This window comes from Eurypyga helias, unplaced genomic scaffold (genome assembly GCF_000690775.1).
Source record: "Eurypyga helias isolate BGI_N326 unplaced genomic scaffold, ASM69077v1 scaffold14844, whole genome shotgun sequence".
In the NCBI taxonomy this organism is placed as follows: Eukaryota; Metazoa; Chordata; class Aves; order Eurypygiformes; family Eurypygidae; genus Eurypyga; species Eurypyga helias.
The window spans coordinates 7,321-30,857 of NW_010245736.1; the positions used below are offsets into that span (position 1 = coordinate 7,321).

The 23,537-nt window shown below is 44.9% G+C and overlaps 1 protein-coding gene across 1 annotated transcript in view; it reads right to left on the bottom strand.

The window, feature by feature from the left end:
• Positions 1–1,930: 1,930 nt before the first annotated feature.
• The window catches only part of LOC104508530 (chromosome unknown open reading frame, human C10orf76), a 52,293-nt gene continuing 30,686 nt past the window's right edge, over positions 1,931–23,537 (bottom strand). Inside the window, exons 18-22 of the mRNA XM_010150185.1 lie at positions 22,569–22,629; positions 19,567–19,655; positions 5,530–5,612; positions 4,894–5,020; positions 1,931–2,010 (exon numbers count right to left, since the gene is read on the bottom strand). Of these exons, the coding sequence (XP_010148487.1) occupies positions 1,931–2,010; positions 4,894–5,020; positions 5,530–5,612; positions 19,567–19,655; positions 22,569–22,629 (440 nt within the window). The remainder of the gene's footprint in view (positions 2,011–4,893; positions 5,021–5,529; positions 5,613–19,566; positions 19,656–22,568; positions 22,630–23,537) is intronic.

The following is a 23,537-nucleotide window of genomic DNA, read 5'->3' on the forward strand; positions in this document are numbered from 1 at the left end:
GCCTGACTTTGCACTGCGCTGTTCAGCAACCAGCAGGCAATCATTGCTCATAAACACATCCCAGAATGATGGAACGAGCCAAGGGGAAAATGTAACATGAGGTGGATTTCTCTAAACTCCCTGCCTTCACGGCAAAGCCATCCCAATAAGAGCAAGCACACTAGGACCGCTCTCAGGGGAAACCAAAGGGGCATAAACACCATCCAGACAAAGGGAAGCTACGCCAGGTTCAATCCAGGGTGTCCTCATCAATGCATAAAATAATTACATCTTATGCTAAAACTGCCATTCGTCAACATACCATGTTTCTCTAATAAAGCCATCGGCCTCACAGCCCTACACTGTTTATTCTTCTCAAGCATCCTCTCTCCCTTTGCTCTTGGGCAATTTGGGCCTGCAACATCTCCACGACGCTGCAACACAGAGCCACAAGCGTGTGTGCACAAGGCTTCACCCAGCTTGCACACCCGGCCCAACCCCGTGGCCCTAGCATTAAGTCCTCCCACATTTGTCACAGAAGCGGGGCAGCCACCAGACCAGGACAAAACGGTCTTTCCGAACAGACACAGATACAGGCTGTCTGGGGAGGGGTGTCGCAGCGCCAGTTTTTCGGTGGTATCGTGTCTCAGGGGCGTGCCAATCTTTACAGAGGCGGCTGTTAGGCCAACAGAAAGTGAGCTAATGCAAAATCTTGGTTGCGCAACCCAGAGGCAAGCGCAAACCCCCTGTGACCAATTGCTTTTTTAATCTCTCCCCAGTTCAGACTTCTCTCACTGGGTATACAGAGAATTCCCAGGGCAGACACTTTGTGTCACATTAAATGATGTTAATTTGCCAACAGCTCTCTGTTCTGCTGCTTCACTCCGAGTACATTATCTGCCCACAAGCGTTCATTTATGTCTGTTTACAAAAAATAAAAATAAGGATAGTAGCAAAATAAATCTTCTGGAACTACAAGTGATGTTATTAAGCTTACAGAGTTACTAAGGGAACATTTAAGGTGGTTTATAGACACATGAGATGTGTACCGACTTGAACGATGCCCTCAGAGTTTGTCCTACACAGTCGCTTTCCTAGTAAGGAAAATGACAAGTACCAGCAACGAAGCAGCACTGAGCTACTTGGTGTTGCACAGACACCAGGTGTCTAGGGTGACCAGGGAAGTGATGGACAACTACATTTTCAGCATAAATACTTATACCTTTTATGGTTTGTTTACAACCCGGAGATAAACAGTAAATTTTCTCTCTCAACATTCTTCCATTTTCCAATCCATCAGATCCACGAGCGTCCTGCCCAGTACCCAGCTTGGGCAGTACTAGCTTCTTCAGACGCCAGGAAAAGGAATTATCGCTGTGATGAAGGAATACAGCACAAAAGCACCCCTAGATATTCCTTTGCCTTACAAGTACAGCATCACTTCTGCCCTTGAACAGGGGGAAGAGGTTTAAGAATACTGCAGTGTCCTTAAATAATCACTTCTAAACACACACAAAAATCTAGCAGTGTTAAAAGAGGCACCGAATCTGCTTATTACAGCTGGCTTATAGTCGCCTTCATAGCTTCACAGAATTGCAATAGAATCACGCAACAGAAATCCATTAGGTCCACAATTGCTCTGCCAGCACAGCATTGTTCCCTACTGTATAACTTCTCCCAAGAATGCTGTGAGGATTACTTCATTACAGCTTGTGCCACGCTTTGAAAACACTCAGTCTACAGAAGAGCTGAGAGAATTATTAGAGAGAGGACAATCAAACCCTGGTGATCCTCTCTTTATCCCAGTGGGCCCTGTTTAGAGTAGCAATTTAGCCCAACAAAGAGAACAAACTCAAAACCAAATTCAATACAACAAATGTGAAAGTGTCACGGTAAGAATGCAGTCACGCAGGACACAAGAATCTTTAAAATGGTTATTAACTTCCACCCCTTACCTAATATTAACTAACGCGTGGGTCACCTTGCTTGCGGGTTCCTTCCATTGACCAGCATTGGTAGACAGCCTTAGAACTGAAAGGAAAAGACAGTTAACAGCACTGGCACAGAACTGGCAACTTCCTGATCCAAAACAGCAAAATCTGCCTCAGTGAGATGGCAGCCCGGGAACCACATCAAAATAAAGGTCAGCTTTGAGATGATCTGGGATCCAGGGCAGAAGCTCCCTTCAAAGCCCATCTAAGCAACGTAAGGAACACGGAAGAGGTGAGCAGAAGAAAATAATGGTGGGGAGACAGGAAGCAGAAGGGATAAAAGAACCTAGGTCCATCTGACTGCTTTCATCACCGCATATTAAAGTTCATTTCCCCCTGAAACAGGGCAGCATCCCAGGTCTATGACACCTTTTATTCCACACACCGCTGTTCTCCGGCTCCTATTTATGCAAGGTTCCATCTCAGCTGGACTACATCCTGCAATTTAAACCCACCCCACCCACGATGGATTTTTCACCTTCTCATTTATCCAGAATTGGAGAGAGGAATTACACACCAGGCTAGGGAAAAACGTTCCCTACAGAAACAAGGGTGTTGTTCTGTTGCACAGATGGTCCCTGACAGACTTGGGAGCAGATCTGAAAAAACATTCTGCAAAAGGAAGACCTTCGAGGGAATCCAATTATTTTCTGCCAGAGTACCAAAAATATTCCATTAGGTCAGAATCCGTAGTGTTTCTATGGTGGCAGTTACCCACACATCCCTCAGTAAGTACCAGAACAATGACAGATCCTGTAGCAAATGTTTGGAGTGATTTCCACATTGCCTGAAGAGAAGGGAACTTTCAATGAATATGTATGTACAGGCTTTTCTGGAGGTTATATTCCATAAGGAAGGTTTACCCTTGACTTCGAAGTGAAGGACCAGCACATCACCCGAATTTAGGACCATTTAAGAAACATGGATGCTATGAGTGAATCCATAAGCACAGCGGCTGCATTCTCATGCCCGTTACTGCAGGGCAGAAGCTTTTAGTCACAGCATGGTTCACAGAGTGGAAGGGGTCGGAAGGGACCTCTAGAGATCATCTAGTCCAACCCCCCTGCCAGAGCAGGATCACCTAGAGCAGATCACACAGGAACAAGTCCAGGCGGCTTTTGAAAGTCTCCAGAGGAGACTCCACCACTTCTCTGGGCAGCCCATTCAGTGCTCTGTCACCCTCACAGATGTGGATAAAGTTCAGATTCAGGACAAGAATAATAAAATAAATAAATAAATAAAGAATAATAAAGAAATAACACCCAAGGCAATCTGAATCCACGTTCACTCTCAATGTAGAAAGTTTCAACCACATTAACAGGAAAACTAAAGGCTAGAGTAGCTTTCATTTGTGCTAACACATGTCCTGAGGCTAGGGGACAGAAGGGTGACTCTAGTCCCAGTGAGATGGACTGACAAAGAGTAGTTGTCAGGACACCTGGTTAAACTGTGGCTTTCATCACTTTGAGACAGTGCTACCTTCTCACTTCCTCGTGCTACCATCGCGTGTCATCTGCAGAAGAAGAGATGTCAGCTCTGAGTAACGTTATTCTGCTGAACAGCAGCTATTGTACGTGAATGTCTGAAGTAATGCATTCAGGGAGGGTTTCCCATCAGGCATCTACAACGTTAATTCAAAGGGGTTTGCTCTGTGTAGCAGGATGGAAAACACCCGTGTGACAAATCAACTGTTTCAACAGGTCAGGTGTGCCTACTGCAGCCCAACTGAGTACGTATCCGAGTGTGTTATTCTTCCGTTCCACTTTCAGCTTCCACAGCGGATGCATTTGAAAAATCAGTGGCTAGTAAAAGCACCTCATCTTGCTAGCTGCAATTCTTGGGAGTAGAAAATGGGTTAGCAAAAAAATCTTAAGTGCTCAGAGGGCACAAAAATAGTCAAGTGATCCCTTACATAATGGATGAAAACTGCAGGAAGTTCGTACAAAAGGGCAGTTCAGTTTTCCTTGCAGTTGCAGGGAGCATTTGGCTACTTTTATTTAGGTGAGGATGGCTGTCTCCCATGTCAGAAGGCCAACTCTGTCTCCCACTGCCCTTTAACTCCCCTTACAAGCTTATAGTGACTCCTGTTGTTCACTGGGTGATGATGCTGAGAAGGGAGCCGGAGTGAAGGGAAGAAAGGTCCTTCCACAACAAAGCAAACAAAGAACACGTCGGTATTCTCCTCACAGTTTCCAGCATGCAGGCACCACACCCGTGCCACTGCACCTACCCTTGGCTGCAGGCCCTGTGTACACACTGCCTGATTATGCTCCCATGCATTCCCTGCTCTCCCTGGTCCTCTTTTCCCTGCTGGGTGTCACTTGGTGGCATCCCAGCATGCCTCTCTCCTGGAAGGATGACAGCTCCTCCCTGTTTTGCCAGTAGGCACCATCTTCAGCCCAGTGACTCGCTTGTCATTGCAAGCAGGTTTGTGAGGGCTGTTTTCTTGGTTTGTTTTGGCAATGAGAGGAGTAGATGTGATTTGTCTAGCACAGCAAGCTTCTTGGTGTAAAGTTTCTCAAATTCTTGTCCAAATTCATGTCTCTGTCGAGCGTTTCTCTGTGCTGGCTGGTTCTGGAGCACGTACGTAACAGATGCAAACTACACGAAGATGCACAAAATACCACATACCCAGTTGTGCCAACAAATTTGTATTTCCAATCACTGGAAGTTGCTTCTAGAGAAGAAATGGGTCTGTTCCTATTTTTTTTTTCTGACTAAGAAAATAAATTGTCCCTTTAACAAGTTTATCTGTCTCTCAATTCTTAAATTGCCAAGCATGTCCTAGTACACGAGACCTGCCCACTCACCAAGACACACATCAGTAGCAGATGGACAGAAAAAAAACATGACCCAAACATCCCTCCACCACTCCCCTTCTCTTCCAGTCAACAGGAGCCCTGACCGGTCAGGAGGTGCTCACCCATGGAATAAAGGTTGTCAAAATTCTGGTGCATCCGAATGATTTCATAATACAGCTCATCGTAGCTGCTGGGAGTGGGGAGAAAGGTGTCTCCGTAAGTGATGAACATGTTGAACAGGTTCACAACCTATCCAAGGAAGCGAGAACAAGGGTTATTTACACAAAATCTATTCTGCAACAGAAGCGATACAAACTATGTCCAAAAGCTTCAAATAAATAGCTCTCAGTTGCATTACACAGTATTACATTACTTCAGTGCTTTATTATTTTCCTTATACGAACAGAAGAGCCAGATAAGAAGCTTAAACACTACTGTATCTGGGTCCAGGAAAACAGGTTTTTATTATTTTCTATGCAGAGGGCCATAGAACAAAAAACCCCATAACATTACCAAATCTGGAAAATTAAACTAAGCCTTTCCTCACAGAGAGTTGTTTATTTCAATGAGCAGACCCTACAGTGAGCCCAAGCACTGCCCTTTCCAAACATCTAGCGAAACCAACACAATGATATTCCTCCACTTTGTGACCTTGTTCTGGTATCTCCTAACTAGGCCAGAAATCATGGATTCTTTCCTAAGTTTCATTCAAGATTAGTTTGTTTAAAATAAAGAGGATTTTCTTTGTCTGTACTCACCATAAGAGCAAGGGTGAAGATGTTGTGCTTTGCCAACAACACAGTCTCATTAGACATGAGGAACTTCAACAAGTTGATCAAAGCTAGGAGAAAATAATATGTATTTTTAAAATAAAACTAAAAGTAAAGCCATTTCAGCAAGTCACTTAGAGGCATTTTCATTATCTAGCATGAACTAACCTAAATGCCATCTGCTCACCTCTCAGAAATACATTGATTTACATGTGGGGGTTTAGGTTTTGGTTTGGGTTTTTTTTTTTTAGGGATGGGGTTTTTTGTTGATTTGTGAGGTTTTTCTGGGGAGTTGGAAGGCTTTTTGTTGGGTGTTTTTTTTTTGGTTTTTTTTTTTAGATAAAATACTGTGCTGGACAGGTAAGTGACAGCTATTTTACTGTCCCACATTTATTTCCCTTCACTGACTTCCAAAGCAAATCTGCTCAGGCTCAAGGTAAGTCTCTTGTTAGCTTAGTCAGTTCACAGGAGATTTTTCCATCTGCCAGATCCTGAAGTGAGATTTGGAGTTGGAGAATCCAACTGTCTTGTTTCTGCTTCATACATCACCAACATGATGCATGCAGAGTCAGCCCCAAACTGTCACTCTTGTCGATGTGTGCAGTGAAGAAAATAAAGAAGGGTAACAAAACCCCCATCACGGCAAAGCTTTCCCGTAGCTGCGTGACAATGCCACTGCCATGGTACAAGGAAGGATGTAGTGCTTTATTGTGTCAGTTATCTAGGGCTGTGCAGTAAAGACTACAGATCTGGTTCACACTTGTCTTAAAAAAAGGAACAAAAGCTCCTGCTGTAACCACCCAAAATCAGTTAGTGATAGTGGGAATTAACAAAAAGGTTGGCTAAAAGAGCTTTAATCAAACAGACTTTACAATAAGCAGTTGTATTCTATACACTTGCATAAAATGGAAATTATCTTGTTTTTTCTAGTTCTTGAAAATTTCAAAGCTATTTTCTTCTGCATTATAGCTTCTCAGGACTGAAAGCTGACCCCTGCCTAGAACAGATTCGTGGTGTACTCTCTGCTCTGAAGTCAACAGCTTTCAAGACTTAAAACATCTAAATTAGATAGCCTGCAAAGTCAAGGTGGAATGCTATACAGACTTTTTTAAAAAGGTTCTTAATTACTTACTAATCAGTAACTGCATCTAACAGACTAATGCCAGGCATTACTCCAATTTCTTGTAGGTACAACTAGAATTTGTCCATCTGTTCTTGCCCCTACGCACTATCAATAACCTGAGAGAAAACCAGCCCAGGCAGGGAGTACCCCAGAGCGAATGCAGAACAGACCATTCATCTCAGCCCAAGGGTACAGCTATGAAACAGGAGGAGATAAAGCACAGGGAAGAGGAGCGAGGTAAGGGCAAAATTTAGATTACACACACACCCATCCCACAGGATTATAAAAAGTATTCACAAAAGGTAAACCCAAAAACCCTACAGGAAAAAGACAGATGCGAGGAGACTGGTAAAATCTGGGATTAAACAAAACTGTCGAGTTCTGAATACTGTCCTGCGACCACTACCTTCCAATACCAGAGTTCAGAAGGAGTATCAGAAGTTTGTGTGCCGCCCAAAAAGGAAGCCTCCAGCCCTAGTGTGGGTATTTACTCACTGCAGACAGATGCTACCTCAGTTCAATCTACCAGCTGGTGGCTCGATGCTGAACTGCAAACCAGAACGAACAAGGTTCTCTGCAAACTCCAGGCACGCCAGTGAGTTCTCTCTCATGGCTACGCCAGGATTTAACAGTCAGCAGTTCCCTTCCAGGACAGCAGCCACCTCATGAGGCAGATACATTAATACCTTTTCAATCCAGCCACAGAACCCTCCATACCATCATCACCTCATCATCAGACTGAAACTCCTGGGACCAAAAGCAGAGCCTAGATTCCACAATAATCCAGCTCTGGAAATACTCCTGTCAAATATTTTTCTGTAAAACAGCCTTTTCAAAACAAAGAAGTAGCAGGTACAGATGGGCTCTCCACCGGAGCAGACATCCAGCTAAAAACAGGTTGCCAAGGTAACCAAGCCTCCACAGCAAAAAAGTAGTGTCTCCCGCAGCCTTGGACTGACGGCAGCTGCCCTGTGGTTCTGTCACAGCAGCGTCACTGGCCACCCCTCCACTTAATAGTTATAAGCGTGGCTTGACCTCTTTGCCGGCCAAGCAAGTCCACACAGGCCCATCTCGTGACTGGGTGCTGCTGTTCACCTACTGCAGGCGGGGCTTCCAAAAGCAGAGTGGCAGGATCTCCTCTAAGACGTGGCACGAAGCTTCTCACCCACCCCATCACCTCTCGCTCTGCCACCAGCATGCTGCTGAAGGCCTCTGCCGGCGAGTGACCGCACAGCACGACGAGAAGCCACCGAACGTCCAAACACAGCGAACGTGAGAGCTGCCTGCGGTGGGGAGACGCCTCTTTGAAAAGGACGAGCCTAACCCTCACCTGTCGAGAGCACGAGCACTCACGGACTGACAGGGACAAGTACCCCGCGACTGCCCACCGCAGCACTTCTCACGTGCCACCGCGAAGCGCGCACGCTGCTCTCTCTGTGTTGGGGACGACGCTGGAAGGAGAACTCTCGCTCTGCTCTACCCCAACAACAGCTCCTACCTTTGTTCCGGCCGCTGTGATGAATTTGCTCAACATTTAATTTTCCTGTTCCAGTTAGAAGGACGACAAGCAATTACCACTGCTTGAAATCAATCTTTATACCTGAACTGCACTGCACCGTAGCACGCTCACGGCCTGTTCCTTCTCCAAGAACCAGGGAGGAGAGGGACGTGCTTCACATGAAGAAAACTCAGCGCTGGCCTCAGAGCTGCTCAGAAGAGCTAATCCACCAGGTTCACACAGGGCACTGTGTGCACTGCGCAGACAGATTTATCCACCTGGTTGGAAATATGTATTCCTAAAAGAAAATGCAGTGCTCCTAATGAGTATATACACTACATCGATGCTCAAAGGGCAACCAAACTTTTTCCATACCAGCACCTTCTGCACCAGCCTCTGTTCAAGTGGCCCTAAGGACGTGGAACACTGGAAAACGAATCCTTAGGTCTATGGCTGCCTGCATCTCCGTAGTTTCCTTGCAAAGCAGACCCCGTGCTGAAAATGAGGGCAGCTATGCCCCGGAGTTTTCAGGATTGACAACTTTTAGATCCAGCTCCACATGCCCAGGGCCTGTCAGTGACGATTACACACCCAAAACAAACCTTCCGAGCGAAGGTCCAAACTGGCTGAACGCCCCTCTTGCCCTGAGCACCAACAGGCCACTGCTGCTACTACTCCTGAGCAACCCGAGCCCAAACCAGACGCGTTGCATTTTCCCTGCTGCCATCAGCAGTTCACCTCCCATATCCCGCACTGGCCAGGAAATTATGCATCTGTTTTTCCCAATGGAGGAGCAGTTCAATCTCTCAGCTGCACAGGCAGACAGAACTGTCGCCCTTGCTTGGGCTCAGCCACATTATTCCAATTCATGCTCCAGGATTTAAGAGTGATGAATGGTTTTGGCATGAGATCTATTTCAGCATTAAGTGGAAAACAGCACCATTCCTGCAATAGTCTCTAGAGTCTTTTCGTTCCTCAAGATGCCCGTCTTTGGCATCCCATACCAGGACACAATACACCCACTACAGTGCATCTTGAAACATCCATAATTTCACATTAATGTCACTAGAACTTCTCCAGCAACAAAAGCCAGGAGGCTGTAACTGAACTGAACTAGCAGCCATCGGTATTTGCATGCAAGCTCCTCATTCTGTGAGCCCAGGTGACCGTATTGGCTATGCTTCTCAAATCAACGAGAACGCGGCCTTGAACACCAATCATTTACAGCCTCAGAACCAAGTAGAAAAACATGTTGAGTGGCCACTTAAATTGGACACGAAGCCATAGGATTGGCTGTATGTGAAAGTGGTGTAAAGCATACAGTTGGGTTTTAGGAAATTTTCTCTCTCAAGGATTATTATAGCCAAAGATGAAGTGACATCACCAGCTTTTACAGATACCCTCCCTGCTTTAAACTGAAATGACTGCAGTGAAAGAGGCTCTCCGCTCCTCCACCACACAGCTGCTTTTGAGGACACTTTCCCTTATCAGCTCTTGTGGCCAGCCTGCCTGCTGAGGAGCAGCAGTACTCCTGCTCAGTTATTTGCTGCCCTCCTTCAAGCCAATCCTCTGTAAGACAACTGTGGGCATCCATCTCTTCTACCAGGACGGAGGTAATCCCTGTAACGGACAGATGCCCTTCACTGCCTCATTCCCCTGTTCCTCCTCCCACAACAGACTTACCTTCTCTTCCTGTAAGCCTTGTTTCAAACAGCCCCAGCACATTTGGGATTCAAAGCTTTTATTCTATTTAGTGTCTCAGTGTTCACTGTTCGGATCACGTGTAATGCAACAGGAGCATGAAGGTAGGTTAAGTAGAGAAAAGGGGCGGGGGGAAGAAAAGGAGAAGCAGTACCATCCCTTGGGTAAGTCAGAATGTAGCACAGACTCTGCCAAGAGCATCAGAAGGCTCTGATGTGTTACTGCACAACAGAGCAGAAGAGAACAGCCTTGAGACACACATCAACGAGAGCTTGGATGGGTTGAGCACAGTATGGAGGCCTCTGTCACTGCATCTGCCGCACTTACAGGTGAAAAATCTTCTAATGATGTAGATAATGGCTCTCAACAAAGGAGCAAGGGAGAAAGAGATGTGAGGACTCCTCAGCTGCAGCGTAACATAGAATCATAGAATGGTTTGGGTTGGAAGGGACCTTAAAGATCATCTAGTTCCAACCCCCAACATCAGTTAACAGGATCCTGTACTGAAATCCTCCTATTTTCTACCCTCCAACTCTCAGGGCACACTGGGAAGAATGGTGATTTTCCTATTCCCTCTGGAAGATACCATTGCACCATCAGTATATTCAGTGTCCTCCTTTCAGTGTTTCAACTCTCAATCCCGTTGGGAGGATCCTCACCCACATGTTGCGATAAGGAAGCCAATCGTGATATCTGGTTCACGCTGCAGAGAAATCCTCTGCCCAGGAGCACTTCAGCAGCACAGTAACCACCCTGACCCCCTACAGCCAGCCTGATCACGTACGTGTACTCGCAAGGCAAGGTTCACAGCACTCACCGCAGCACGTGCTAAGCCAGATCCGGTAAGGATTCGTGTGCTAGACTGGAACCCAGAAGAAACTGGACACAGTTCCTCAGGAAGCAGCACTTTGGTCTGAGCGGGTACAGCTGGGGCTGTTCTCCTTGCTCTGTTGTACTGTTTTCTATTTTACATTGGAGGAATTGAAACACAGAAAGGCCAAAGGCCCTCCTACACTCAGTATTCTGTCTCTAACTGGTCAACACCAACTGCCTATTGAACAGTAATAGACCAAACAATGCTTTCTAGATTGCAAAATTCAGCGTGATCCCCTTACGTGAGGTAAACCAGAGCACAGAGTGGCAATAACAGATTGTCACAACATGACAACACCATAACTAACCATGGACCACTCTCCTCACACTGGAAGTCACAAGGGCTAAGCTAGGATAACCATTTATCCCAACTGTGCTGTCATGACGAGGAGGAGAAAGCCCGGAACAGAGTAATCACCTGTAATAAATGCTATACCTGAAGAGAAATGCAAAAGTAGGGAAGCAAAAGGCTCAACTACAACAGACTGAGGTGACCCGAGTGTTAAGAGGGTGTAGATCTGTCTACGTTCAGCACGGGCAGATGTTCAGCAGAATACTGATCAAAACAAACTCAGCAGGAGATGAGTATCTACAAAAAGGGTCTGACAGAGAAGAACCAACAGAGTAGTTCCCAGATAGGAATAGGAAGCGTGTCCAAGAAATAGCTGCGTCGCTATTAAAAACTAATGCACCAGAATACCCCCGAGGCATAAACCATCCCAGCATCCTTGGGCACGTGAACTAATTACTCAGGGACAGCACTTTCAGGTTCCCATCAAATCAGCCAAAGCGATAGAAAAAACAGCCTGTTGCACCGTTGCTGCAGTCCCCTCTCAGGGGAGCAGGGGAAGCAATAAAAGCTCTGTCAACATCACTATTCAACATGCTTCAGCTCCTTCTCCCTGCTCTGATACGGAGGGAGCACCCTGCTCATGGCTCTAACAATTCACCTGGCTGGACGGTTCCTCTAAGTGCTGCCTCCCTGCTTGCTGCCACAGCCACTGCCGAAATCCTGCTCCCAGCCACCAAAGCTCTGCGACCAGCCGGGTATCAGCGGGCTCCCCATCAGCATCCCAGCACTTCCCTCTTCTCCCCATGACTGCCAGGGTGTAAACACAAAAGCAGCCTGTATTCTCCATGAGAAACAGCAGCTTGTCAGAGGGCTGGAGCACATAACCCATCGCTCCCAGGATCAGTCGTGTGGGCCACTTCACCTCTAATCCTTCACTTTCTTTATACAATCTCCATCCCTAGTACCCACTGTTCCCACCTAACCACAGCCAACGGCGTGAAAATTGCAAGCTTAATGGAAATGCTGATTGCTGATGCCAGAGCAATGCTGCTTGACAGCAATCCAGCAAGCAGGAACAAAGAACCCGAATTTTCCAACTTCGGCTAAAGCTCAGATGAACAATAAGCTTTTTTTTCCAGAAAATTAAAAATAAAAATTTTTTAAAAAAGGATAAAAAATAAAAAATTACACCCCCACAAGCTTTGTTCCTCTTAGAGGAAAGGGAAGAATCGAGCTCAATTCTGTTCTGTCTGACAGTGCTTGTTCACACTGTTAATTCAATAGCAGTCTTGGGAGTTAAGGTTGCACATTTTTGCATGGGGTTTTAAAACTGAAAAAGGAGGAGCATCTGGAGAAAGAGCTGAAACACTGTTTGAGAACATGGAAAGACAGCAAAACTAAAGGGACCCAGGAGTGCTGCCTCTTGAAAATAAAAAGGGGATAAATCACTGCACTCTGACTCTGTGCAGATAAAGAAATGGCTGCAAACAGCTCTGGCTGTAACATTTGTCATGAAGGGGAGTGTTTCCCAGGAGAAATTATCCCAGTCTCTATTAGGTCACCATCATCTGCAAACTATTAGGGATTCACAATCAAATTCCACAGCGTTAGCAAGCTTTATCTAAAAAGTAATTTGCAGGATACCATAACACACGCGGATGAAGCCTGTCAGGATGGCCAGAAGGTTACAACATACATCAGCTACAAACAACATTTACTTTAAAACCATCTTTCGACTTCAACCCTTCTCCTGGATTCACAAAAACAGCTGTCAGGACTAACAGCTGTACTCCCGTACTAAGCTCATGCCAACACAGCACCCCATCTCCAACCCAGACCCGCATTGCTGTGAGTAAAGAAAACGGGAAACTCTAAGGGCTGCCAACTCCCACTCCCTGAAGAGCTATTCCACCTTCTCAGAAAGTTCACTGGAGTCAACAAGCACAAGAGCTGGTGAACCTCTTGGGCTTCCTACTAAACAGGTGGCCAATATTACCCATTTTCTTTGAATTTCAAAGGTAAGAAACAGAGAGAAGTCAGTCACCTGTCTACACCTAAAGGTGAGGTAAGTTGCATAGACAAGGCCATTGTATAAAATGCAAGTTAATCACAATTTTAATACTCATTAACTGAGCCGCTTAGAAACAAACACTTCAAAACTTCAACGTAATGACCCCGTTTAGCGGAATACTAGAGGACCTTGCGCTTTTTTGCAATCCTAGTGCTAACACAAGACCTGTGAAGTCCTGTCCATATCCTCCTTGGCACAGAAAGAAGTCACAGGCACAGCTGAAATGGTCAAAACATTATTCCGAGAAGAAAACATCCTTTCCTCTTTCAAGCATAGGTTAAGAAGCAGTGGGGGAACAAAACCACCCAGGATACACACCTAAGCTAGATGCTAGGTCTCATTCCTCAGTTCCCCACACCAAAGAATGGTCCCAGGAAGGCATTCAAATAAGAGAACAGAAAAAGGATATTTAGTCCCATCCCTGAGTGTTAAAAATACTGAACAGCTCCCTTTCCAGATCATGCAATGATTTCTAACTTAAAGCTTCTATCCGGTAACACCTCCCAGCCTCCCGAACCCTCTAACCCCAGACCTCAGCCGACCTAGTCCCTCCTATTCCTCTTAACACTATCATCTTCAATTCATTAGGCTCTCCATACCCCCAGGTCGAGATCCCCTCCGGCTCCAAAGACCAACTCATCCCATCAACTCAGAACTCCCATTAACCAGCCTGGGCACTGTTCTTGCCTCTTCCTTTCTCAGATCCTGGTGCTCCCACTGAACTACCACTGGAAACTGCAGAGGGAGCCCATCCTTCCCACTTCCAGCCTCATTCCTCAGTGAGGTGGCATCTCCTTGTACTCAAATGACTCATGAGATCCCAAATCTCCAACATGGCATACGGCACGAGCTGGGAGCTCTCAGTCCCGTGGAGATTCCAATGTGCAGCTTTGAAAAGCTGGGCCAGACTCCCACTACCAAAAGCATGGAGAAACGAGAGGGTACGCCCCAGGTAAAGCCTGCATGAGGTAGAGTATGTTGACTTCCTAAGGTGTTAAAACTCCAGCATTTGCTCTGTAGTTCTCTTTACAGTTTACTGCTGCACAGTGCAGTCAGAAAGCCTTGCTGCTGGAAGGTATTTGAAAGGTCAAGTCTCACATAGCAACTTCTTTTTCCTCCCAAAACAGTAAGGTCAAGTGGAACCCTTTAAGAGGGACAAACAGACGTCCTTTGTACTCACCCCAGATTTCACTTTATGAAAGCATTTTACAATTAACACACAGACGCCTCTTCTTTCTACCCTATGCCTACCCATGACCTTTTCTAGTTCCCTTTGAGGATGCTGTGCTGAAGAGACTCTTCTCCTACGCTTGGAACATCCTTCACAGCTCGGAGACGTTTCTTTCCTTGTTACTACCTTGCACAGAAACTACCACAGCAGCCCTATCTATATCTTATCTATACCAGCAGCTGGACGATGGCTGCTCCCTCTGAGCCCTTAAGACTTCAGAAGCATGACCAAGACAGTGCTGTTGGATTTTGAACCTTGGTAGTATTTTTTAAAGCCACATAAGACATTCTGCAAGCAGGTCAAATTTTAGGTCTTGAATTATTTTCCCTAAAATCTTTAAGTCATCTGCTAACTGGCCAAGCAGTTCTACAGTCCTTCAAACTCCCCTGGCACCTCATGGTGAGGCATTTTACCAGTGCACCAGCCTGTCTGGTACACCAGTACACAAAAACTGCCTCCACAAGGGCTGCAAGACAAGCTTCCCTTGCCAGGTAGCTGCTGCAGCACGTGGCAGTGTCTGACAGCAGGATTAGAGATGAAGGGCAGATGCAACATCACCTGATTTCCAGTCTGCTCAGCAAGACAAATCTGAGAGCTAAAGCAGACCTGATCAGCAGCTGGGGAACCAGAAATGCCGACGGTAACGAATACTATCAGTAATCAGTATTTCAGCCACAGAAATAACACAGCAAAGTACAAGCAACTAAACAATGCCACCTTCAACATGCATTGTATAAGGACAAGTGTGTTATACATGCTTAAACTGGTAGCTCCTTTGTGGAATATTTCTGGGGGGAGAAGAACCTTTCACCTCTTTATTGTTCACCCAAGAAGGTTTTGACAGCATTATTATCTCTGTGTTATAAATACAGAAACTGTCAAAACGATGGAAGGAGCCTACAAGAAGGAAACAAGCATATTTTGTCCAGTCTGCTTCGATAATCCTAGAGAAAAATTAACTTTCTTTTGTACACATTTGAAGCACCTTCATTTTAACACTGCGATCAACATCTATCAAATTAACTAAGCTACACAGTAAGAAACTGTAGCCCTTATGTTGCAATAACTTGGAAACTGATCTTCAATGCTTACCAATGGCAAAGTTCATTTTTTATCCTACTTTGCATTCATATGCCCTAATAAATAGCTATTTCACCATTGTTCCTTATTATACTTAAGATTTTTTTTTTATTATCTACCTCTTGCTATTATTAAATCTGTATTAGAACTGCTTTTCTGTTTCTTTAAACATGGCTTTTGCTTAACGCAAACCATAGCAACTGCAAAGAAGTTACCTGCACCCCCTAAGCTCAGAGTGAATTGCTCAAGCATTACTAATTTTGAGGTGGGAGGAGTTGAAGAAATTAGGTCTTTTTTTATATAAAAAGCTTAAATGACTCATGAAAACTCTTTTGGCATAACTTATACATTCTTGACAACAACAACATATATAGCACCTTCCATCACTCAAGTGCTGAACAAACTAGTTAAGAGTTCAACAATAAAAACCCAACCCCTGCCTTTATAGCCGGCAAAATCAACCTTTTAAGAAAAACATTGGGCATAATGTGCTACTCCTGAGAGCAGGAAACTGGTGGTTACCGAGTAAAGTTTCCTGATCAGCTTTATAAAGTACCTTACACTTTGACACTGAATAAATGAGTGTTTAAAAGAAGTGTAAGGTACCTGGTATAACAGCCCAGGAGATTTCCAATTGGCCAAAATGTCTGTAAGGGAACAGGTCAACACAATCACACCCACTCAGAGTTTCTGACCTAGGCCAGATTTCCAGGCTAGTCACCAGTAATGGTGCACTCTCACAGGAGAAAAACCTGAACATTTTCTTCAGCACTCAAAGGGAAGCGCCACATATGAACCACAAGTGATTGATCTGAAGCTAATAATCTGCTAAGAAGTCAGTTAAAGAGGAATCAAGATCAACAGGCATCTCTGGATCTCATTACCTATCAGTAACTGTGCTTGGTAATCATTTTCACCAGCTAATCAAATTACCATTGCTTTTGTTCTCCAGCACCCTTAGGATATCCCAGAATCCAGCTCCACTAGTAATCTGATATTTATTTTCACACTAGGTTAGCTAGAGCCAGCTTATACATATTACTTTTGTCAGATCTTCCTTTCCGACAGTCCCGCTTCCAGCCCTCAAACCCCTGCATCATCCTGTCAGCTAAACTTTCAAGCACAGCTAAAGGTTTACACCGTAATCAGTACCGTGGTCTTGCCCCCTGGACTTCACATGAAAGAATTAACGTAATAGAGAAGCTCAGGCTGGATCACGACCAAAGACTCAGTAACAGCATCGCTCTTCGTCAAGGTTGGATGCTGAGGAAGAAATCCATCAGAAGTAAGATCCCATGTAAGCAATGAGCCAGATACTGGCACATCCAAAAAACTGTAAGGATCACAGACTGCACTAACAGCCTGATAGGTGTCCTGAGAGATGCCAAACACCTGGCTCCACTGCTTTTCTCTGCAGTCGCTGCAACTTGAAATCACAAAAGGGAACGCAGAAACTTTTTCAGAGTGCGACTGGCCTTCCGTACTGAAGAGGAAGCACGAGCATCTATCCATCAAATGACACAAGTGGCTTTCCTTAATTAGAGACTAGCTAACATTAGAATCGGCAAGTGAACAAGGTGGCTCCATACATTGCTACTGCTTCCACCTACAACCTTTATCTCCGTTCCTCCGCACCCTATACCGACTACCTACCCCACACTATTCCCTTTGTCTTCTTCTCCCACTCAGTTATCTGCCTGAAACAACTCTCCGCCTTTTACGTGCTAAGCAGAATTCTCTCCCTTTCTTTCACGGCTTCCTTACACCAATTCCCTCCAGCTTCTTTGTTCCACTCAGCTCTGTTGAGGGGCTTCCATTGCCATTATCCACGCTGCACAACAAGGGCATTGCTTCAGTCATCACACACCTTGTCATTCAAGAAGACAAGTGTGGGCTTGAAGACCTCCTGTAAATCACGCCTGATAGGGCAACCCGAGATCTCAGACCTTCCAGTAAGTAGCTGCTCCCCGTTAGCGGTTCCACCAGCAGTGATAACTAACTCTTCGATCCCAGATAAAAGCCCAAAAGGGGAATATGCTCACGTAAAGGAAAGAAATGAATTCAGAAATCCCTGTGGTCCAGTTTGGAATTGTTTGTCGGATAGATCAAGACCAGAAAAATAGCCATTCTTTCACCAAGGCGGCAGCAGTGTTGGTAATCAAAGAGCAGCCTTGACAGGGCTAGGAGTTAATTAAGAAATACACCTGAAGACAGGGCTGGCAGTTAACACTTCGTCTGCCACATGCAGCACTTAGAGGTACACACCTGGAAGAGCCAGGATGCGCCCTTTTACCGGTGCAGGTACTGCTGGGACCTTCCAGCCTGTACGAGTCACCTCGCAGCTACGGAAGATTCCCTCAACATCTTATAAGAAAAACAACTTTGAAACATTCTTACTGTAATTTACTCCCACATGAGAGGATCTCCCTAAACACACAGAAATCCATAGCAGGTATGGAGCTATTCAGCTACAGAAGGTGTGCAGACATTCCAGGCCCCTCACAGAAACCCGAGCAGACCAACCTGAGCGCTTTTTACCTGACTGCTTGGCTTTCGAAGCATGTGCAGTACTTAATACTGCTGAGGCACTTTACAATTCCAAGGCACTGTACAAACACCAGCTAATTAGAGACAGCTAACAAGAATATCCCAAGATACTGAATCTCAGTGTGTAGCAGCAATTTTTACTCCCCCCCACAAAAGCTAAGGATTGAAAGATGCCCGAGTGTGCTCTCTGCTCTGTGCAACAGTACCTTCAATATATCTGAGACTTCTACCACCAACATGTAGGAAAGACCCAGCTCAGCCTGGCCGAGTAGCAATGGATGTGGTTCGCTGGTGGCTGCGAAGACGGTATCACAGAGGCTGTCAGATGCAATTTCTATTCACAACAGACGCCACACTGTACATGCACCGGCACTACACGGCAGCCGTGCCTCTAGGGGCTCTGTTCTGAAGAAAACAACCAAAAAGAAATCGCTAATCCCTTAATTAGGGGCAGCCACTTCACCTTCTACAAGAATCATTTAGAAAGTCTGAATGGGCCACACGTCACACAAGGCAAAAATTTAATAACTGGAAGTGACTCGGATTGTTGGTTCATTTCTCTGTACCTACACACCGCTGCACAAAGCTACTGAAGGGAAGTACTTGGTGTTAATTGGGTACATCTTCACAAACCACTCATCAAAAGTCATCCTCTCTCAAATTTCTGATGGGAGTTGCACTACACCAGCCAAGTCGCTGATCCTAGGTCTCAAGCACAGCTCCAGGAATACACAATTAGGGCCACGTTCCCTTGAATTTTCACAAACCTCTGGTTTTAGCCACAATAGCTAAGGGATTAACTGTACTTTCCTAGCTGAGCTACTCTGCTGCTAGCAAGGTAAGAACAGAAGCACACACTGTGTCCATGAAAGCAGCCGCTTAGGTCTCATCACCCGTTCTGCCACCCTCTTCCTCAGACCTCCCACACAATAACTGCATCATAGAACAGTCCTACAAAGCTACATCCACCAGACTGAGTCAAACCCCATAATACGTCTATCTGGGGACACCACTGGCTTGAACCAGACTATCTACCATCAATGCAAAGGTCAGAGTTAAAAGCCTCTCCTCCCTCCCACTGACATTTCTAGGATGCCCTCTTCAGAAGGAGCTGCAAACGTTATTGTGTGTCTCCATCTCTTAGAGGAAAAAGGAAAAGTAGGGTCCACCTCCCGGTACCTGAGAGCCTACCTCCTTTCTACTCACAAACATCTGAAACACTCCTGCATAAAACATTACTAGTACCCAAGAGCCTACCTGCTTTCTACTCACAAACATCTGAGAGAGAAACACTCCTGCATAAAACATTACTCCATTCCTCCAATCAGCTGAAGAGGGACTCAGGTAATGAAACAAAAAAACAAAGACATTTGGATACCATGGTGATCATGGCCAGACAAGAAAGTAAATTAGCTACCATTATGATAACGACCTGGCTTTCCAAAAGAGGTAATTTGCATGTAGCAACGAAGCAGCAAAATAAAGATGCTTTAACAGAACTGCTGCTTGGTGTTCAACCCTGTAGCAATGGAACGAGCAGTCACAGCCACCACACAGCCACCCACTCCGGGCTTTTCATGTTTTGACTGTCTCTCCAGATGCAAAGTACCTGACCAGAGCTCCCTCCAGGTGTAGTGAAGCCTCACTCTGCATTTCTTCTGGTAGCACAGCAGCTTGTGTACAATCTGAATGCACCGCCTGGAAAAAAGAGAGGGCGAAGGATTCATTACATTGTGTTTCCCAGCAATTCTGCACCAAACCTGGAAGTGTCTCCAAAGTCAGCAGCAAGGAAATACACACAGTCTACGGGAGGAGGGTGGGGCTCATGGTTTTGGGCTCCTAAAGGGAAGTAACACCTGCAAGAACGAACCAGGAGACAAGAGAAAGGGGCCTGTGTGCCAGTTTAAGTTCAGCATGATTGCACTGACTACAAATGCAAGTTTGTGGTTTATATTTAATCAAGACTTTCCATTCTTTGCTGCCCTTACCTGAGGACCTCATAAGCTCCAGAAAAGGAGTTACTTAACTTGCTCCGTAGGTATGAGATACTGCACTCAGATTTTGTAAAATCTGGACACAACTGAGCTTTTCAGTTTCTATTGCCCCTGTGATGAGACTAAAGGAAATGACAGAGTCAAACCAACAGCAGGATTTTTAGTTTGACTGAGGCATACAGTTAAATTATATAAAGGAAGAAAGAGATCCCTGACAAATTTTCCAGTCCCTTTAAACAATTTAAGAATGAGCTTTGGAACGATCAAGCAATAGACCTAGAAGTTCTGAAATCCCCTAACACACAGTTAGTATCCTTGTGATGTCTCCAAATCCCATAGGTCTCTATAGCATCTAGCGTTCAGGCAAACTCTGAGGAGCACAAACATTCTTCACTAATAACATCACTAAACATACAATATAATAAGTAAATTCTCTAGCACGAGCTATCAGTAAGGACAACACAGAAAAGATTACAAATTTGAATTTGTTAGGCCAAGCTATTTTTAGTTACTGACATTTAGGAAAAAAAAAAAACACACAGAAGGAAGACTTCAAAAAGGAAAAAAATCAGTTTTCCCCAAACCTTTATTTCTCAAAAACACATCATCTCATTAATATCAACATCTCCCTGAAAAGACACTACTGAAAGACACTACACGTCAGACAAACACAGAGAAATCAAATTACAAAACCTTGCATGGATGTTATTCAAAGTGGGGTGAAGAGTCCAAAAATAAGGGCTTTAAAAAAAACCTTAAGAAAAAATACGCAGAAGGTATACATTATTCCTTTCAGACTCTTAGATGATCACAAAAACACCATTATGGGATAAGGACTGAAATTAACTTTAGACAAATAAAGATAAAACCATTTATAATCGCTGAGCATCAGGTTAAGTCCTGTATTTCAGATACATAGGATTCTCTTCATTCAATCAAACAAAGGAAGCAAACCAGCTAGGATACAGACAGCTGTCTTCAGATGGGGAACAGCAGTCAATCTGGGGAAACACCTGCTATTTCTGATGTTACATGTACCAGACAATGCCCAGGACCTTTCCACCTTCATATCTGATTGGCTGTCAGACTAAAATTGGCCTTTAAAAAAACAAACAAACAAAAAACCCAGAGCTATTTAAGGCACTGACCAGAGAGAATCTGGCAATGGCTAAAACATTTCTTTATAGTTAATATAGCTATTAATGCAAAATACTCTGCAGACATATGCCAGCACTGAAACCCTGTGGTTGTACACAGTAGCATGCAGCTGTCTGGGTGAAATCAAGGCATGGAAGAAAAGGGGTGAGGAGGGGCATAACAATCCTGGTATCCCTGCCTGAAGAGCCAGAGCACCAGCTACCAGCCTACAGCCTCCCAAACTGCACTGCTTGAGTTACGGAACTGCTTCAGTTATGAAGTTATCCATCCTGGGGGGGTGTTTGATTTTTAGCTTTGTGCCAAGGATTCATAATGCCCATAATGGACAAAACACACCCTTGGTCAAAGTAACCAAATAAAATATTTTAAATATTAATGAGCTCTCCCTTGAGCAGCTTCGTATTGTCACCTTTTAAATATATTGCAGAGAAGCATGACACTATTTACGCATTCAGAACACCCGCTTTGTCTGCAATAACTGCGTCTGCTATGGGATGGCTTCAGACAGCAGAGTGGAAAGACTGCACAAACATGCCAAAACGAATGGATACAGTGTCCACTCATGGTTGGACTGCTCATTATTTTTACTCTCATGGGGTTGCTAGATGTGACCTTACTTTTGAGCCCAAGCACTTCACACTTTTCTTGTGGCATTCCAACGCCCTACACCCTTCTACAACTAATTCTGTAATTGTCATTAAAAAAACATTCCTTGCAAACTCGTAACTGAGCTGTGCAACCCTTGCAAAGGCACTGGAGTTGCAGAGTTATTTGGGCAAAATCAGAACACGCTGAAAAGTTACCTTAAGGGAAGGCAGCCTATGTATCTTTGTCTCTTCTACAGAACACAGTGCTGTTGGAGCCTTGGGGAAATTCAGCACTGTACAGTCAGAGCAAAGCCAACGATCTGCCTAAATCCTATTTCTGCCCTCCAGGCTAAAGCAGAACAAAGCATTCTAGGGGCCTCCTGGGACACACGGAGTGCGTGCAGCCCTGTCCCCTCTCTCCTTTTCCCCATTGCAGAGTTTTACCCCTTCCTGCCTAGCAGGCTTAAACCTCTCTCTTCACTCTCCATGCTGCCTTCCAGGCCTCACGTCAGTCATCCTTGGTTTTTCAAAACTGTCTTTTCAGTTTCCAGACCAAGATTCATCTTCTGGGAAGCGGGGATTCTTGCAATGACCCTGTATCAGGAAACTTCGTTCCGACTGAAAAGCTCTTTGCGTTTGATCAAGTAGATTAGGAAATCAGTCTGAAAGGTGGAAATTCATTTCACTTTCAATCTTCTGGCACCCAGAGCATTTCAGAAGTAGAAAACGTTGCTGGAAGAGTTCATGAAAAGCCATCCCATTCCCACCAGCCACAAAGTGGTATTTCAGCCCAAAGATTGCTCTGTGACTGGAATTCCCCCCAGATTCAAACTTCAAATGAAATCACAGTGAGTCACCCCACAGACACTTACACATAGAGATCCATAGGAAATTCTTTCATCATGTGTGTTACAATGAATTCCACCATCAAATCTGACAGAAAAGAAATGATAACGTAAGCATCGAGCTGGCCATGGTTAACTTCTAGTAGACAACAAGGAGGAAGTCAAACTCCCCCACCCACCTACCTTGACCAGACAACAGTCCTGCTTAGATAAGAGAAATTTCACTTTTTTGTTTTAAAGACCATTAGACAACCCCTGGAATTAAAAAAAAAAACCCACACAACAAACCACCCTACTGGAAACTGAGGGCACCTAATGTACTTTGCTTTGAGGCACTGCTTCCCCATATGCTTTCCCCCACTGTTAGCCAAATAAAGAATACACCACGAATTGTGATGCTCTCGTATTTCAAAGCCTTGCCACTCATGGAAAAATCCCATTGAGAAGCACGTTTTAGAAAATCATTCTTACCAGAAATTATGCACAACCTAGATGTTTAAGCAATGAGAAGACATTGCAGAGAACACCTATTTTTCCCTAAAACAAGTTCTGAAGCAAGTAAACCTAGCTGGATCTCAACGCAGGCTAAACTGCTGCTCAAGACTCATTCAGGGGAAAAAAAATAAAAGAAAAAAGAACATCTCTAACACTGAAGGGCTCCCAGTGCGAGGAGAAGAGGCAGAACACAGAAATACAATTGAAAGTGGTAAGTTACTGTGATTCAGCTAATAAATGCTAACCGAACGTGTTGTGTTCTCTGCCCAGCACAACCCCAACACAAAATGCTTAACCCATGCCACCCGTAACAACTGAGATGCAACCTCCTAGGGCACCAACAGCCCAGTGTGGCTCCCTGGTGACTAAAAACAGGTTCCGGAACAAGAGCATGAAATCTGGTGAGTCTAGAAAGATTCCTCGCGCAGCTCTTGCACCTTGGCTTCAACCATCACCTGTTTGAAAATGCTGGGGTCTGAGGCTGCTTCCATATCATCAGGC